Source organism: Haliotis rubra, unplaced genomic scaffold (assembly GCF_003918875.1).
Source record: "Haliotis rubra isolate DU_JTF1 unplaced genomic scaffold, ASM391887v1 Scf897, whole genome shotgun sequence".
In the NCBI taxonomy this organism is placed as follows: domain Eukaryota; kingdom Metazoa; phylum Mollusca; class Gastropoda; order Lepetellida; family Haliotidae; genus Haliotis; species Haliotis rubra.
In genome coordinates this window covers 66,704-87,386 of record NW_025767631.1, presented here as the reverse complement: position 1 = coordinate 87,386, position 20,683 = coordinate 66,704, and the positions used below count along the sequence as shown (strand labels likewise).

Genomic DNA, 20,683 nt, shown 5'->3' with positions numbered 1-20,683 from the left:
GTATATTATCAGCTCCTGTTGCTGTGTCATGAGCTTGCTCAAGGGCAGTGTGGAGCTCATGTAATGAAAATAATTCATTATAATCTTCGCCATTGTCCGAGTTAAAATTTATTCTCTTCTTCTCCTGTTGTTTCTGATATTGTTGAAATTCAGGGACGTAATTGGACGAAGACGAATGTTTGGCGAGAGTTTCACCAAGCTTATTGGCAATGTCAGCCTTATCAGTTAACAAATTATCACCGTCCTTTAAATGATGAACGGTAGATTTGGAACCTTTGCCCTTTATTCTTTGTATCATGTTCCACACCTTTGACATCGGCGTTCGAGAATTTATTTTGGAAACATAGTTTCGCCAAGACTGACGCTTATTCTGTTTAAAACTGCGTCGCGCCTTGGCATTTAACATTTTAAATTTATCTAAATTATGGACAGTAGGATGTCGGCGAAAATATTTTTCTGCTTTCTTCCTACACTTTCTGGCCTGTTTACATTCGTTATTGAACCATGGTTTACGAATATGTGGAACCGCAGAGGACTGAGGAATTGTTCTGTCAGCAATGCCATTAAGGATATCAGAAAACGACTGAATAGGATCTTCACTGTTCCTAAACCGATCATGAGTCTCATATAATGACCAGTCAGCCCTGGCAAAGTTCCTTCTCGATAAAGGTGGATCATCCCCAGGGTTGACTGTTTTGAGAATGGTGGGGAAGTGATCACTCCCACATAGGTCATCATGGACCACCCATTCAAATTCATTATACAGGCTGGAGGCGGCAATTGACAGATCCAGGGAGATTCATGTAATGATTTATGCATGTTTATGAATATACTAATATACTGATATCTTATCTGTACATCATGCAGCTATATTACTTTAAGCAATATGTATCACGGCTCTGTATATCTGTCTATCTGTGATATTGTAATCTTGGGAACCAATTAATAAAAAAAGTACTCTGATTTGCGGTGGCAGTATAGGGGTGAAACGTTCGGTCAACAGACCAATTGCGCCGTTTCGATCGCCACGTGTGTACAGTATCACACCGTCCATTGAGCTCCGGCAGTTTGGGGTTGGTCACCGATATTCTGGATTGGTCAAAATCCAACATGGCGGCCACTCGCAGGGAGTTTAATAAGGTGTTGTTTTTAATACCAGCTAAGGTTTACATCATTCATTGGAATACTTTTCTAGCATACGATTCCATGAACTCCAGCTATTATGTGCATTATCATAGATAAATTGTCAGGTTTTTCGTGTTGAATTTCAGATTCGAAGGAAACTTGGTGTATTAATTGCTTCTGTCTTGATAACGAGCGACAGCTGGAAACTGTCACCACGCATAATTGTAGGGAAAACCCTCTGCTACATGGGGAATACCGTATCGTTGAGACAAACTACTGCATTTGTCCGTAGAAATGCGTTTTCCAACGCCGGCCACTGCTATTAGTGTACGGGTTTGGTTTGGCATACACTGCAGGGTTGGTCACTTTTCTATTTTACTAAAATTCAGTTGGTGTACGAGTTGGTCATAATACTTTTCTTGTCCTATTTTACTGTGAAGTGTGAATTCAAAGACACAGAAGGTCGACATGGAACCTGAGAGCGTTAACGTTGGGCCTAAGGAGGTCGACATGGAACCTGAGAGCGTTAACGTTGGGCCTAAGGAGGTCGACATGGAACCTGAGAGCGTTAACGTTGGGCCTAAGGAGGTCGACATGGAACCTGAGAACGTTAACGTTGGGCCTAAGGAGGTCGACATGGAACCTGAGAACGTTAACGTTGGGACTAAGAAGGTCGACATGGAACCTGAGAGCGTTAACGTTGGGCCTAAGAGGTCGACATGGAACCTGAGAGCGTTAACGTTGGGCCTAAGGAGGTCGACATGGAACCTGAGAGCGTTAACGTTGGGCCTAAGAAGGTCGACATGGAACCTGAGAACGTTAACGTTGGGCCTAAGAACATGGTCGACATGACATGGAACCTGAGAACGTTAACGTAGGGGTCCTAAGAGAGGGGCCTCGACATGGAACCGTGAAGAAGGTTGGCATACCTATATAATTTATATAATTTAGCAAGACCACGCACATACTGCTGAGCCCCACACCCCACAGTCATGCTTTGAGCGCATACAACATGATGAACATTATTACTCCTGATAACTGAACCTGCTTGTGAGGCGCTGGAAGGTTAATAACTTATCCCCCGGATACCCACAGAGGTGAACAGGTAAACAGACGAAGGTTTTGAACAAACTCACTTGTCTAAGGTGAGACCACATGTGTCACTAGTGTGCTTCGCTTTTGGGCAGGACAAAAGTCATAGAAACTAGTGGATTGAAATAGTACGCCAAGGGAGTAAACGCAGATTTAAGACGGTTAATCCTCTCAATGCTACTGTCGAACCCATTCAACAGGAGAGCAGCATAATGACATCCCCAAATAAAACTTGCAATAATTATTCAACAAGTCGGATTTACGTGTCATTTGAATTATGTATGGAATGAATTAATTCTCAGCTTTCTAAATATATAATCTTCAATTAGTTTATGTACCTTAAAACGAAACGCCCGTGAACTAAAAACTTTGTTCGCCAAAATTATCGGCACACACCCGCAAATAACGGCCGTTTTTTACTTCAGGCACATCACGTGGAGTGGTACCCTGTCTAATATTTTCTACATAATGAAACATTTTTTAATAGTTTGATCAATAATTTTGTTCTTTGGTGAAGAGAAAACACTGAAGTTTCCCTTTTCCTAAATATTAGTCACTTTCGGTTTTATTATTTATAAACAAAAACAATCTCAGTGTTACATCACCGATTGGACGAATAGGAACGATCATGGCAACGGCGGTAAACAAACAACTCCACATGCATCGTGATGCCGAAAAATTGTGCCATCCTTTTCATAGATCCAACTATATTCGCTGGAATTAATTACATGGTCTGATTAGGTAAATGGTATTGTCTTTGTAACAAAATGTTCATATTTATCGAGTTTATAAAGATTTTGTTGGATAAACCTTCCCACACTGACATTGTTGACAGCCGTGAGTGACGCATAAGGGTATGGCCAAACTCGCAGTTTTATTAGGTGACAAGACACGAAGGATGGTTGAAAATACGCGTTCATAAGCAGAATCTGAACTCAAAAACATTCAAAGAAAACGACTCTATACCTAAATAATGCAGATCATAAAAAACAACATTATCACGATATTTGTAATTGTACCCACCCTTGATGAAACCGGAAGCACGTACGGCATGGCACACATGGAGGTAAAATAGGCACGAGTTGGAAAACGACCATTGATACATTTTCTAAATTGATTCCGAAAAAATCCAAAATATGTAATAGAATTAAGTTTTCAATCACCTTCAATTGGTTACTGTTAGCTGTTTTCAACAGAAGTTGCTATTTTCTGCTTGCGTTGTACATTTTGTCCCCTCAATATTGCCGCCGGTGCGTAGATCTTTATTTTTACAAATTCAAAGTCGTAATGGTTATCGCGGGCGATGGTTTTCGTATAATTGTCTGACACGGGGAGATATTATAAAATGTCAGTATGTCATAACAATAACATAATATTGTTATGTGTCTATCGTCACAAGGACAATTCTGGTGATTGAGGTTGTCATGCATGAATTCTTGTTTCCTTTCACAGAAACGGATGAAACCAGATCTAGTGTAAGAATGTGATGTAAATGGATTTCGTAAAAATTGGAATGACGGGATAAAAAAATAGTCATAGTCTGTGTGAATGCTATTTCACTCAAAATCGGTATTTATTTTGGACATAAAAACGGCTAAACAGCACATCTTTTGTTCTCCGAGAAGGAGCAAAACAATTCTGTTGCCTCAAAAAGCAAAGCTTTCAAAGTTTTAATTCTACCTGGTGCAGTACTAGTTTTTCACATTTTTTGACGTGTGCCCATTTTGTAAAAAACATTACTGGTCAAGTGACCCAGTGCATGACTCAATTTAGCATTTAGAATTTGCACTGGTGCAACCTAAAACTGCAAAATGTAACCTCATATTTATACCTACTTGCACACTGTGAATGTTCATATTTTGCTGATAAAAAACCAAACAACAACAACAACAGACTTCATCTGGGAAACAGATCAATGATGACCCAAACTGGCTTGGAGCAATGATTACACTGACAGAGATTGAAAGAATGACCCTTTTTCTCATGTCATAAAATTTGATGACGTAATATGCTGTGAATCAGCAATATCAAAACCACAGGTCATAGATAATTGTATATTGAGTAGGAGGTGCAACCTGTTTTTGTCTGAGGCATCAAGGTAATCATGTAAAGGTGGCACCAGGGACATATAGGTTTCCTTTCCCAAAATCGTGCCCTGCAATAAATGATATTTTGTTGTCCGGTTTGGAGCTAATTCATTGAGATTTCAATTTGGACAATCTCAAATACATACAGACCCTAAATGAAAGAGTGCTCAGGTTTTGGCATTTTTTAATTCAAAGAATACTGTTCTTGACATTTTTTGTTTTATGATGGCAGAGGCAATTTTACATACTGTAGTAATTGGAGCATATCACTATCAGACTCTTCAGCAAACAGCAACAATCCTTGAAAGTTCTGTAGACTAATTTCATATTATGTCATTGCTTCAAAACTCGGGAAAAGACACTAAGGTAAGATAATTTCTATTTACTTTAATTATAACAGAATATGAGGCCTGTTGACTTTCATCAGAGACAATATAATTTAATACATGTATGTGGTCTCTGTTTTCATCAAATGATAACATCTTCCGATAAATATACTTTTACCGCAACAGCATAAATGACACTAGTTATTTGTGATTGAAAATATTTCACAAAACAAAGAGGTACTCTTGAAAACAAATAGTTCATCACCCATCTGTATTTGTGGTATATTTTAGTAAGATATTGTATATAAACAAAATAGACAAAATCATATGAAACATCTACCCATATATTTTATGGTACAGTTGTATTAATTGGCACGGCTCCCAAACGTAATCCCAAATATAACATATGTTACATTTGACCACTTTCTAAAATGGCATTGTGTATTTCATAGCTTTCGGCCGTGGGAGCCGTGCCAATTAACACTTATCAGAGGGGTACACAAAGTCCGCAGTCTAGACTACCAGTTGTCCGACTTTCATTTTTGTGGAAGCCGCGGTGGCTGAGCGGTATAGGTGTCTGACTTCGTGTGCTGGCGATTAGGTGCCTGACTCTGAGAGTGTGGGTTCGAATCCCGGATGGGACTCAACCCCAAAAGTTCTAGAATCTGTACTTTACTAAGTGAGTGTAATCCCAAATATAACATATGTTACATTTGACCACTTTCTAAATGGCATTGTGTATTTCAATACTTGTGTTGTCAGATGGGATCATTATACTAGAATACACTCAAGATCCATAATAAGAAATACTCAAACTTTATCTTTATTCATCACTGCATTCACAAAAAGAAAACCTGTAAAAGAAAACATATGAACATCCATGAAAACGTGCCCTTTATTTACTTAGGGATGCAACAAATTATTGTATAAATAGAAAACCCCAAACACCCACCTCCCATCCCAAACACCCAACTCCCACCCCAAACACCCTCCTCCCAACCCCAAAACACCCATCTCCCAACCCCAAACACCCACCTCCCAACCCCAAACACCCATCTCCCAACCCCAAACACCCCACCTCCCAACCCCCTAAACACCCACCTCCCAACCCCCAAACATCCTCCTCCCCCTAACCCCAAACATCCTCCTCCCAACCCCAAACACCCACCTCCCAACCCCAAACACACCCACCTCCCAACCCCAAACATCCTCCTCCTCCCAACCCCAAACATCCTCCTCCTAAACCCCAACACTCCACCTCCCAACCCCAAACCTCCCAACCCCAAACACCCACCTCCCAACCCCAAACACCCACTCCTCCCAACCCCAAACATCCTCCTCCCAACCCCCAAACATCCTCCTCCCAACCCCTAAACACCCACCTCCCAACCCCAAACATCCCTCCTCCCAACCCCCAAACATCCACCTCCCAACCCCAAACACCCACCTCCCAACCCCAAACATCCTCCTCCCAACCCCAAACATCCTCCCTCCCAACCCCAAACATCCTCCTCCCAACCCCTAAACACTCCACCTCCCAACCCCAAACATCCTCCTCCCAACCCCAAACACCCACCTCCCAACCCCAAACACCCACCTCCTCAACCCCAAACACCCACCTCCTCCAACCCCAAACACCCTCCCTCCTCCTAACCCCAAACACCCACTCTCCCAACCCTAAACACCCACCTCCCAACCCCAAACACCCCTCCTCCCAACCCCAAACACCCACCTCCCCCAACCCCAAACACCCACCTCCCCTCCCACCCCCCCAAACACCCTCCTCCCAACCCCAAACACCCACCTCCCAACCCAAACACCCACCTCCCAACCCCAAACACCCACCTCCCAACCCCAAACATCCAAACATCCTCCAAACCCACCCCAAACACCCCACCTCCCAACCCCAAACACCCACCTCCCAAACACCCACCTCCCCAACCCCAAACACCCACCTCCTAACCCCAAACACCCACCTCCCAACCCCAAACACCCTCCTCCCAACCCCAAACACCCACCTCCCAACCCCAAACACCCACCTCCCAACCCCAAACACCCACCTCCCAACCTCCAAACACCCCACCTCCCAACCCCAAACACCCCTCCTCCCATCCCCAAACATCCTCCTCCCAACCCCAAACACCCACCTCCCAACCCCAAACACCCACCTCCCAACCCCAAACACCCACCCTCCCAACCTCCCAAACACCCACCTCCCCCCCAAACACCCACCTCCCAACCCCAAACACCCACCTCCCAACCCCAAACACCCACCTCCCAACCCCAAACACCCACCTCCCAACCCCAAACACCCACCTCCCAACCCCAAACACCCACCTCCCAACCCCAAACACCCACCTCCCAACCCCAAACACCCACCTCCCAACCCCAAACACCCACCTCCCACCCCAAACACCCACCTCCCACCCCAAACACCCACCTCCCAACCCCAAACACCCACCTCCCATCCCAAACACCCACCTCCCAACCCCAAAACACCCTCCTCCCAACCCACCTCCCAACCCCAAACCAAACAATACAATCCCTAAAAACTGTTTAAGGTAAATGAACACACGTTAATATTCCACTTAGCATTGATACCAGTCGTAACATTATCATTTAATTCCAATATAGAAAAACCGTGTCCCCGCAATCACTATATTACAAATAGGTCAGGTGATTCAAAAACTTAAAGTTACACTAGCATGTAGAATAAAACCATTGGTGGTTAAACAAGTTGTATGTCAAGCCGTGATGTGATATTTTGCCTTTACAGACAAGCGATGCAGTTGCAGTTTTGAGACTGCTCAGCATTTTTCGACCTGTTCGTATGTGTACAATTTTCATAATTGTTATATTACAGCATATATAATTTGATGTCTCAACCAAACTGAGTTATTTTGATGCATCCAGAAACAACGTACGTATTTATTCACATATCTTTTTATTTGTAAATTGGATGTTTAAAGGCTTCTTAAATTTGAAAAATAATATCGCAATACATACAACTGATCAGGGGTAACGTAAACATGGTAATTATTAAATTGTCTTTTTGTGACGGCATACATTTACAACATTTCAAACATGAGTGGACATGTGGTGGCAAAATGAATTCTTGTCGTTAGTTTTACACAAATTAGAAAATAGGGATACCTATCTTTCACAAAGTAGATTTATTCCATAAAATGTATGATTTAAACGATATTAATTGTTCAATAGAGCATGTGCATATAATATATTAACAAAATGGAGTGGATTGGCAAACAAGCCTGATGCTTATATCAATGCCTTTTCACATGGTGCAGAATATACAATGAGGGTACACTACATATTACAATATATTAAGACAAATATACACGACAAACATAAAACATAAATTCTAGATCATGGAAGATCAATTTTAAATACGAAAAGATAGTAGATATTAGATGTGCGGAATCAATTGAAATATTACAAATTTTGGTGAAATAATAACTTAGGTGGCGACAGGGAAAAATGTCTTCTTATTCAATTTCAAAGATTAATCATCGCAACAGGAAGGAATAATACTTGGAAAAAAACGTGTCGAGCAGAATTAAAATGGATCTTGTCATTCAGGAAATTTCTGGAATTCCATAACATTTGTTGATGCATATCTGTAAACATATAGACTGAATTGGTTAGACTTTTTAGGTAAATAATTTGTAAATGTAGATGAAAGAGATTTGCTTTTCGGGATTTAAGGATTTAGTCCATTGTTACGACGTAAATTGTAATAAAAATGCAAATTGTAATACTTGCAGCAAATTGTAATAAACCTTCGGATTATTTTCAAGGTCACAGTGAGTATTCTTGCGATATCTCCAAACCTAATGGATGGAATTTGTTCGCATTTTGTATCAAGGCATCAGATAACAGTATCGGTAGCGTTAACATAATTTTCAGGGTCAGGCAGAGGATTATTGCGACATTCAGATATCGACATGTGGCGGGGTACTAGCTATGTTTGTGACAAACGCTACTTCATTACTAATTTTCACATTTTTGTTAGCAAATGGTTTCTATAATTTCATGTTGAATTCTACCAGCTGTGAAATTATTCGTGACACGTCTTAGAAAAGCCAGAGATTATTTGTGTATGTTTCGAATATTAAAGTTAATTGTTTTTCATTATGGAGTTATTTTCGATGTTGACGCAAGGACATATTTTACGTTATTTAATAATTTAATGTTATTTCTATTACATTTTGAAGTTCTTCGTAGCATATCCCAAAATAACAGGATATTGTTTGTTTACGCTTTGAAATGTACGTTTATTCTTCTTCATTTTCGAATTATTTTCAGTGTTGACGCAATGACATATTTGAAGTTAATTTTATGTTTTGATCATATGTGATTTATTATGATTTATGTTTCGATCATACATTCATATATTGCGTTGTCATAGTTTAACCTGGTTCGTATTATTTTCTTCATCATATTACTACATATTATTGTATTTTTATGAGAGGGAATGTTATGTTACATTTGCAAAGGATATCATAAATCGCTGGCGCCTGGTTATTCCTTGCCACATAGCAGTCAATCTGTCTACTCATTTGTTGTATTTGATTGATGCATTTAAAATAAAATGTAGAAATGCTATTGAATTTTATCATTTGCTTCAAGGAATCGATCATATGTGCTCGTTATCAAAGTAAAGTCAAAACTTCTTTCTGTAAGGTATACAATGTAAGTTGACACCTTAATTGTTATGGGTAGACTAAAGAAATCATTTGTTTAGTTTCACCGCTCAAAATACAACAAAGAAATCAACGGGTGGCATTAACCTCAAAGAATGATCATAACAATGGTTATAACCTACGAGGGCAAAAATGTCAAGGATAATTTGTTTTCATGCGATATGCACCGGGTAAAATATCACTTTGTCATGGTGACATGACATCATGAACAATGTTATGACGTCACGTTGCTTCTAAGAAGCCGCCTTCTAAATACAACGACGACGGGGAGCCTGCCTTTGTTGGAAAGTAGATTATCGCGTAATTTCCTCAATTAAAGACTTCGGTAATAAATAGAAAATTATATTCGTGACCATATAATGCTATGTTAACTACCTAAAATATCGGCATATCCCTTCTCTGGTTCCGAAAATACCAAGATTTCTATAAAGTCGGCTATATTCTAACCATGAGAAATGTCGTCAAATAATGTCTGCTAAAAGTTACCAACGTCCCTATAGTGTCCATAGATTTTAGAAATCTGTAACAAAAATGCACAACCTCACTACTTTTTTGGATAAATGAAAAAGGATTACTCAACCATATTAAAAGGTTTGAAGGACAAAGTTCATTAAAAATCTATTGCCAGCTCCTTTTTAGAGACTGATAAAAGGTTCGAAAATGTGGGCCATAAATACATGAAACTTTTTATTGTTGTATGTTAGACATACCCGTTAGGCCTCCCGCCTCTACATGTATTTGAGATATAACCGTTAGAACCACCACCACCCCTCTATGTCTTAAAGTATGCTAGATATAACCATTAGAACACACCACATCACTTTTCTGCCCATTTATTCAATTGGGCTAAATCATAGTTGAGAGTTGCTTCTATGGATTTTACATATTTTCCCGCAACACCGATTGATGTGTCATCGGCCAACATTATTGTGATATTTCGTAAATTTCCAGGTAAATCATTGATATACACAAGGAACACAAATTAACCAAGGACAAACTCTTGAGGAACCCCTGCAGTAACATTTAGTTCTTTTGATAATGTTCCATTAACAGAGACACGCTGTCGTCTATCAGATAGATAGTTAGTTAACCAACTAAGTACGTTTCCACGAACACCATAATTTTCTAATTTGATATATTATACAACAAACAAAGTGAGTGAGTGAGTTAATATTTAACGTCACATCGGCAATATTTCAGCATTTGAGAACATTTGATATTGAAATGAAATATATGTATATTATAAAAAAAACCTGCCGACGAAGGACAGTAAAACAACTAGAATATCACAGATATGTATGTAAAACTAATTAAATCTAAAACGTTTTAACTATAGAGGAAAACAATACACAACAAACAACAAACAAAGAGGTTCAGCGATAGATGTACAAATTCGTTTTAACACTCTCATGTTAATGCCATCAGGTCCACTAGATTTGTTTGTTGGCAAGGTCTTAATCATATCAGGTACCTCCTTTTGGTTACAATGACATTTGTTATACTGTCAACACAGCGATGGCTAACAGGTGGCAAAGTCTTGCCGCCATTATTAACATTAGAAACAGATACAAAATATCATTTATCCAAATCTGTTAAAACTGATATACCAGAATCATCAGTGACAAGAAGGGGAATGGTCCCGATGAAGTACTAACCACCTGATTGAGTAGACTGAGGTGATAAATAGTTATCAAAAATAGATTAAAAATTTCCCTTGGCTATTCTTTTCTGATTATTTATTTTATTCCTTTGCTTTTTGTATTTAAATAGCTCAGAAGTATTCAGAGATCAAACTGTTTTTTTACTTAGACGTTCTCTTTTCTTTTAAGTATGTTACGAGGGGCGTTGAAAAAGTAGTCAAACTAATTATATTCTCGATGTCCAATATTTGAAAACAGCTTCCATTTTATTTTGAAGGAATCATTAGCAAAGTCATATCCAAATTTTCATGTGGGTAATGTGGTTAACGAGATATTAGTCATCACAACATGGGGTATAATTTTTTTTTGCAAATTTGCAGAAAATGGAAAACGATCCTGCGCTCACATCCAGGCACATTGCCTGCTCACGGCGCTACGAACATTACTATCCCCGATCATAGGACACTATCGTACTTTCCGATACTTTTTCAACTCCCTGGGGATCATACAGCCATGCTGCCTGTTAGGCGCAATGAACTAAACACTCACATTGCCAGCACATACTCACGGGTACCCATTTTACAGCTGGGTGAACTGAAACATTGTGGATCTAAGTATCTTGTCCAAGGATACTACGCAAATGTGCCCATCTCGGGACCCGAACATCGGTGCCTCCTCGAAACCGGGCCTTCAGCGTGATAGGCAGACGCCTTACCACTGCACTATTGCGCTATCTCTTGGATAATGGTATGCCCTTAGATAATATCATATAAAATATGTTCAGCATAGTATTCGATGACTTACCGTCATCATCAACATTCAAAGATTTGAATTGCTTGATATATATTTAGACGGGGACTGTTTTTTTAGGACACCCTCATTTTAATTTTTCAAAAACTTTGTGTCCAGATATACAAAATATTGAGAACTGACACTTGTGTTACCATTCAGTACTTAGTTTGAACCCTTGACATCATGTATGAATAAGTGAAAACTTTAGGATGAGTTATATCCTTATGATGACTACAACTGAAAGGCGGTGGGTAGTGTATGAGAAAGCATGAGTGCTGCGCCGGCTGGCTGCACCTCTGTTCAGCTCTGAATGATAAGTTTAGCACTGTATTCAACATGACAATGTCCACAACTTGAACTACTAATGGATGAAGATACAAGGAATCTATTTATGCAGTTTATTTACAGTTTTTGGAAAGTACTTTGGTAGTAAACACAGGAGTTTGTCACATAAGCACATAATATGGTTCAGCATGTGACAATGGCCACTCATACCCGGTGCCACACCCTGGACCTTGTCATCACACGCCAGGATGAAGTGAATGTGGACAGCATCAGACTAGATCAATCTGTACAGTCAGATCACTTTGCTGTGTTGTATGAAGTAAACATTAAATCACCAATGCGAGAACACAAGACAATACACTACAGAAAGTGGAAAGATATTCCCACTGACACATTCATTTCTGATTTGATACCAGAGTTGTCAGAATATGACGGTTTATCTGTTTCTGATGCTTATGATATGTACAATGGCAACACAACAAGTACTGTAGATAAACATGCACCAGAGGATCGTTGTACAGTTACAGTCCATGCAGAAGCTCCCTGGTACAACGATGAAATCCGTCAAGCAAAACTCAGATGCGGTCCAGTGGCCTTGCTATTCATGAGGAATTACATCGCACCCAGAGAAATCATGTCAGTGCGCTGGTGGAGACCACAAGCGTGGCTACTTCAAGGACATGCTGCATAATGTCAAGGGAGAAAAAAGGGAGGTTTATGCTGTCACCAATAAGCTCCTGTTCAGACAGAACAAGAAACTGTTACCATCCTCTGTTTCCGGGGCTGCACTATGCACCTTGTTCTCTGACTACTTCATGGATAAGATCATCAATATACCATCAACTTTGTCGAATCAACATGCATCGTGTGACGTTTGTAGTCCATCACAAATCGAATATGACAGTAAATGTAGCTTGAATTCTTTTCGTCCCACCATCGAACAAGAGGTGCAAAGATTCATACAGCAGCTTGACGTGATGCCAACATGGCTCCTGAAGAACTGTATGCATGCTGTTGTACCCATCCTGACCCACATCATCAACTCATCTCTGTCTGAGGGATATGTTCCTGTGTCTCTCAAGGAGGCAGTTATCACCCCACTGCTGAAGAAACCGAACCTCGATCCTGAAATTTTGAAACATTGTCGGCCAGTGTAAAATCTTCCTTTTGTCTCCATACTTTTGGAACGTGTGGTAGCACACAGACTGAAAAAACACATCACTGTCCACGACTGTTTGGAGCCTTTGCAGTCTGCATACCGTACACACCATAGTACGGAAACAGCCTTGGTGAGAGTCCTAAATGACCTCATTCAATGAGTTGACAAGAATGGTGCTGCAATTCTAATTCTTTTAGATTTGTCGGCAGCGTTCGACACAATCGACCATGACATCCTCATCAGCACCCTGAAGGAAAGAGTAGGTATCAATGGCACAGCGCTTCAGTGGATTAGTTCATACCTATCAGAAAGATACCAACGTGTCGTAATCGATGACCACTCATCTGACTCCAAGGAGCTTGTCTATGGAGTTCCGCAGGGATCTGTCTTAGGCCCCATGTTATTCACAGTGTACACTTGTCCCTTAGGAGACATAGCCAGATGTTACAGTCTTTCCTTCCACCTTTACGCCGACGACACACAGCTGTATCTTTCCTTCAAGCCAACTTGTCGCCCGTCATCCACTACAGCAATTGCGCAAATTGAGAGCTGCGTACAGGCAATCAAACATTGGATGACAACACACTGGCTGAAGCTCAATGGGGAGAAAATAGAAGTTCTCATCATTACCTCAAAGCGAGCTGCTGAACATCTTCCTCTACCAGACCTCCATATTGATGGTCATATCATTGTCCCAAGTCCGGAGGCTAGAAACCTTGGCGTCATTTTTGACTCCCACTTATCCCTGGATGCTCATATTAAGTCAGTTTGCAGCAAGTCATTCTACCACTTACGGAACATCTCGCAAATCCGGCGCTACCTTGATGAGAGGACAACCTGTTCATTAATCCATGCGTATATTTCATCTCGGATGGACTACTGCAACTGTCTACTCTATGGCCTGCCTCAATCCTCAATAGGAAAGCTCCAACGCGTACAGAATTTTGCTGCTAGACTTGTCTCCAGATCACAGAAATACTCTCACATAACTCCTGTTCTGCAGAGATTACACTGGCTTCCCATATCAGACAGAATCCAATACAAACTCAATCTTCTTGTTTTCAAGGTTCAAAATAGCCTAGCTCCAAAGTATCTATCTGACCTGATAACCAGATATCAGCCCCACCGAAGTCTCCGATCTGAAAAGCTTGGTCTTCTTGTTGTCCTATGCTTTAAGTCCAGCACCAGGTTTGGTGATCGATCATTTCAGGTGGCAGGACCCACTCTCTGGAATCATCTTCCACTGGAGCTAAGGACAATTAACAACCTGAAGATTTTCAAATCCAAACTGAAGACATACCTTTTAAGAAAACATACAGTGTCTAACTTTTCTTTCTTGAGCTGTTCGGGGAGCGCTACTGAGCAGTACTTTTGGACTGGAATTGGCGCTATATAAAAGTCTGACTTTTACCAACATACAAAATGTTTTTTGCATATTTTGTTTCAATTGGTGTAGGGGGATTCCCGCCAATACACCTTGATATAAAATTGAATAAAAATCTATTAATTCTTTCCTGAGTTCGCGGCTACATATACCAAACTTGGCATGTGCAAAACTGTTACACGTTCGCTGTGACCTTTAAAATGACCTCAAGGTCACTAAATTGAGTGTCGGTAAATCTTGTTAATAAACCTTCGTACCAAATTTGAACAAAATCCATCATTTCTTTCTCGAGAAAATTCAGTAAACAGAAGGGGGAGCCATTTGAAAAAGCGATTGTATTTTCAAATTGCTTTTCCGTGCAGTTTAATATCTAAGTTTGATTCTAGCCGACTTGTACCAATCTCAAACATAGCATATTTTGTTTCCTGGAGTTTGTGATGCATTTTATTGCAGATTTTACGTTTTTTGGGAGTACCAAGCCAAGATACAAAGTCACACAAAATGGGGATCATGAGGCTGCAACATAGCAAAACCAATTTGCTTGAGGCTGACAGATAATATGTAGAAGAATATAACATAAAAACAGCTGCATTTGTATCATATTCTAGGTGAGGCTGACTACTGTTTGAACGTACCTCGTAGATATACCCGTTAGAACACCCACCCACCCCTCCGACTCTACATGCATGTAAGTGTGTTAGATATACCCGTTAGAAACCCACCCGCAACTCACCCCCACTTTGTATATATCTTTGGTACCAAATTTGAACAAAATCCATCATTTCTTTCTTGAGTTATCGCCCTAACAAGCTTATATGATGTATGAAATGCAACGAAAAACAAACACACGCGTATTTATGAGTGATTAAAACTGTTATTACAATTTACGTAAAAATTTATTACATTTTACCGCAACTAGAATTATTACAATTTACGTCAATTTTGATTACAATTTGCGTATTACAATTTACGTCAATTTTGATTACAATTTGCGTATTACAATTTACGTCAATTTTGATTACAATTTGCGTATTACAATTTACGTCAATTTTTATTACAGTTTCCGTTTTTATTACAATTTACGTCGTAACATCCATGCATGTTTCTTAAAGTACTAGAATCTGTACTTAGTTTAAACATATTTTATTCCATTCAAGAAGAAAGAAAAGGATTGGCAAACAAGCCTAATTGGCTTATATTAATACCGCTCAATAATACATGTGAAGGTTCACATTTATGCGTAATGTTGTACATGTTTATAATAGTTATAACAAGTTATCTCTGAATAATAACAATCTTGGATACCAACAATTTACCTTGGTTTTGTTTCGTGGCCAGTTGAGACAAATAGGAAAATAACAGAAACTACAAAAACTTTTATGAATCAAATCGTTTTGATGTAATAATGAATTGATGGACTGACCGTAGAATATCCATATTCGTCTGATGTGATACTGAGTTATTACCATTTAGCACATCCCGCAGGGAGAAACCTTTTACATAGAAATAAGATCCGTATCGAATGCTATCATATTTAGGACAGTATAAAAAATAGTGGAATACATCCTCATAATCTTGTGAGCAGGAACAAGAAGCATTATCAGAATATTATGGTTGTTCGTAGAAGGTTTGGTTTTGCGTGAAAATTGGATAGTTCCAGTTTTGTTTGGATTAAATTTTACTTGCCAGGTTTCCGCCTATTTATATATTCTGTCTAAATCTGAGTTAAGAGTAAACGCACTCGTATGGGGATCATCGATTATGACATAGAGTGCTGTGTCGTTTGCGAAAAGACGTATATTACTTTCGATTCCATCAACTATGTCGTTTATATGTACTAAGAATAAAAGGGGTCCAAGGACTGATTGTCCAATGATCAATTGTCAGAGAAGTTTGAAATATCATTTATCGTTGCACCAGTCACGATAAAATATATAGGGAAACTAATTATAGCACACTGAAAGAAAGACGACATCGCTCTAAACTCATAACTTTCTATAAAATGTATCATCGTCTGACTCCTGATTATCTAAACGACCTTGTACCAGGTAAATGATTTGAACAAAGCAACTATAATCTTAGAAATACTACTTCCATTCAAACTATTAATTGTAGAACGCAAAGGTATTTCTCAATCATTTTTACCGAGCGCGATTATGTCGTGGAATTTATTGCCCAATGGAGCTGTTAACGCTGTTTCCCTGAATCAATTTAAAACCATGATAATCACAACAGACACTCACAACTACTTTGATTTGAATTTTGGGACTAGATTTTGTCAAATCATTCATTGTCGCCTCAAGCTCGGCTGTAGTGATCTAAACGCAGACAGATCTAATCGACATATATCGGACACACCCAGGTGCTCATGTGGTTATTATAACGAAGACGTTATTCACTACCTTTTTACATGTCGGAACTATCAAAATTTAAGAACAACTGTGTATTTTTATATTCATGGATACGATGTGAAAACTACTTTATACGGTAACGGCGCATTGAATAACTCAACTAATCGTGACATTCTTAACTCATTACACCAGTTCATTTCTAAAAGTAACCGCTTCCAGTGATTATCCCATCAACATCTATATTCAATGTAAGAATATATATAACGTGATTTTCTGCGGCAGTCCATTTCGTTGCTAGGCATAACCAACACCACAACGACTATATTTGGTACTCAATCATATATCTGTTATTGTATTATTCCTTTGTTGTCAAATTATTTCAATTATGTATCCAGCTATTTGAACCATGTACTGGAGCGGCGTTTATATAAGCCACTGCTTGTTCGCCTATCCTGGTTTCTACTTTGGCGAAATAAAAATAATATTATGTTTAAACCACTGATCCTTTAGGGCACTCCGGCTATTATCGGTTTTAATTCTGATTTGTAACCTTGAATAACTACTCTTTGCATTCTATTTTGCAAATAACTTTCAAACCATTTCAGTAACTTCCCATCTATCCCACATGATTTTAGTTTATGGATAATCTCTTTGTGCCAAACTTTATCAAATGCCTTGCTTATATCGCAGAATACAGCTCTGACGTCTTTCCCGTTATCTATAGCTTTGGCAATAATGCGTGAGTTGGTAAGCTGTTGAATCTCCTGGCATGAATCCAAATTGCAAATTTGAGAGGCAATTGTTATCTCTCACGAAGTTAAAGACATATCTAAATATACATTTTTCAAAGACCTTGGATAAACAAGATGTTAAGTCAACTGGTCTATAGTTAGAACAATCGTTAATATTACCTTTCTTGTGGATTGGTATGACTGATGATTCTTTCCATATGTCTGGGAAAACTGATGTTTGAAGCGACTTGTTAAAGAGGTTAGTTAATGTTGGTGACAAGGAGGAGGATACCAAACGTAGGAAGCGGTTTCCAATACCATCTGGTCCAGTCGCTTTGGTAATGTTTAACGATGATAGAACATCTTCAACATCCTGCGTTATAAGATATAAATCACTGATATATATACTATTATTGTTGAAGGTCATATTTGGAAGATCCTTATTAGGGTCAGAGAATTGTTGCCTGGTCAATAAAGTAATTATTTAAAACGTTTGCTATTGATTCTGGTTCTTGGTAGACTTCGTTATTGTGGGTAATAGGAGGAAAGAAGGTACTTTCAGATTTTTTGTTCATAATAGTTTTAACTAAACGCCACCATAGTTTAGTGGTATGATTATTGTTTATTCGAGTGTCTAATTTTGTTATATAATTTTTTCTTGGCTTTTCTTACTGCAGAAGTCACTTGATTTCTTAGTGATCTAAAAGTAGCCCAGTCATTTCCACCGTTTTTGTTTCGCGATTTTATGTTGTCGATTTCGTTTCGGCATGAGTTTTTTAATTGTTTTATTCATTCAAAATCAGTAGATACAAATATACAAAGTACATGATGCAACAAAATTTGTACACAATAAAACCGAAATTCATATGAGTTGGCATTACACATATTGGAATCTTCAGTAGTATTAAGCTGGGAATGTGTGCAATAGAGATGACCATTTTCTGTCAAATTGTAATATGTTTTGATTTTTATTGGCAATAAACTTTTCTGTCTTGAAAATATCACTCAATATTTTTACAAAGGTATCCAGTGATAACTTCTTTTTTTAATACTTGATACATGGATGTATTTTTTACTGGCAAGAAGTATGTGGTTCATAAGGTCGTTATTATTTCCGCCAATTAAGACTGTATATTATGTCATGGTAAAATTTTCTGATGATTTATCTTCAATATATTCTTTCAGTTTCAACCAGAACGTTTTCACACATTGACATTCCCAATAAACATGTATCAAATTTTACAAGATGAGCAAAGTTCATCATCTACTAATTTCATTCTCAATAATTCTTTTTGTGTGTAGACAATATTGTGGATAAATTTACACTGGAAGTCAATCAATTTAGTATGTTTTGTACATCTTCTATATTTTTTGAAAATATCTTGCCATGGAATTGCAATACCAAAGATCTTTTGCCATTTTTTTTGAAGGTGGGTTTTCAGTACTTATAAGTTTATCATAGAAATATCTGGATCTCTTTGGTGCTGAAAGTAAACCTATCAGTGATGTGTTAAGATAATGATTATGAACCAACAATAAATTATTTCTTATAGTATCTTTCCATTTTTGGGGTATATTTGAAAGAACCTGATAATAGTCAAGTTTGCTTAAGTTCACTAAATGACAAAATACCTTGATCATTACACAAGTCTATTATAGAGTGAATACCTTTGAGATGCCAATGTCTTATAATAAAATTACTATTTTGGAATTGATGATTGAACCAAAGGGGTTCGGATAAGATTTGATCAATATCTGTAAAATCAGTTTTATGTGTTTTATAAAATATTCCCCATGCAGCCAATACATCTTTCCAATAGGGATTCATAATATTGACATAATTTTCAATATTGGCTCCAAGCAGAAATATATCTTTGAATGGAAAGATACTAGGGCTAGTACTGCCTTTATTTTGAAGATATTTATATAAAACTGACAGTTTTAAAGAGTTTATGAATACCTGTACATTAACCATTCTGAGTCCCCCTTCTTCATATTTTCTAATAAGTGTCGTTCGCTTTATCGTATCCCGCTTATCATTCCAGATGAATTTATAAAATATATTGTTTAATTTGTCAATGAATTCCTTTGGAGGATTTGGGAGTGAAGTGACTATATGCACCAATGATGAAAGTGCTAAAGTTTTAGTAACAGTTATTTTCCCTATTAATGTCGACTTTCTTTTCTTCCAATTCCCCAGAGTTCTATTAATAATTTCTAGTCTTTTTCTTGTATTAATTACCCAAAGGTTATTTAAATTGAATTAAGCCTTATTCCGAGAATATCAAAATCCCCATTATGCCAATCAAGCTTAAGATCCTGGCATAAAATCATGTAATTACCTGTCATTGAGCCTATCCACACTGCTTTAGTTTTATATATATTTATTCTTAAACCAGACATTTTGTAGAAATTATTGAGAGTGTTTGCGCATGGGTTTGCGAATGTTATTATTCATCCAAGGAGTATCTTTACATCTTATTGTAACACTTTTGTTTGGCATATTGGAATCGCAGATATGAGATAAGGTTTTTACAAAAGCACATTTATGTCAGGTGATGATAGTACGTTTCCCCAATCAGTATTATCAACGTGGGAGCAGATATTGTCTTTGTTTACCAAGGTGTAATCATAAATTTTTCTCAGATATGTTTTCGTTGACTTCATACATTCGTTTATTGTTACGGATACTGGGCAATGATCGCTGCAAAGGGGTTCTAAAATATTTGTCTCTTTCACCATATCGAGACGGGAAACAAATTCACATATCTTTTTATTTGTAAATTGGATATTTAAAGGCTTCTTAAATTTGAAAAATAATATCGCAATACATACCACTGCTCAGGGGTAACGTAAACATGGTAATTATTAAATTGTCTTTTTTGACGGCATACATTTACAAAATTTCAAACATGAGTTGGACATGTGGTGGCAAAATGAATTCTCGTCGTTGAACCAATTTAGTTTTACACAAATTAGAAAATAAGGTT

General features: G+C 38.2%; 1 protein-coding gene across 1 annotated transcript; it reads left to right on the top strand.

The window, feature by feature from the left end:
• Positions 1-1,593: 1,593 nt before the first annotated feature.
• On the top strand, positions 1,594-7,190 carry LOC124263724 (extensin-like). The gene is made up of 3 exons (XM_046698388.1): positions 1,594-1,865; positions 6,040-6,231; positions 6,566-7,190. The coding sequence occupies exons 1-3, from the start codon at positions 1,594-1,596 to the stop codon at positions 7,188-7,190; spliced, it is 1,089 nt and encodes a 362-aa protein (XP_046554344.1).
• Positions 7,191-20,683: the final 13,493 nt, after the last annotated feature.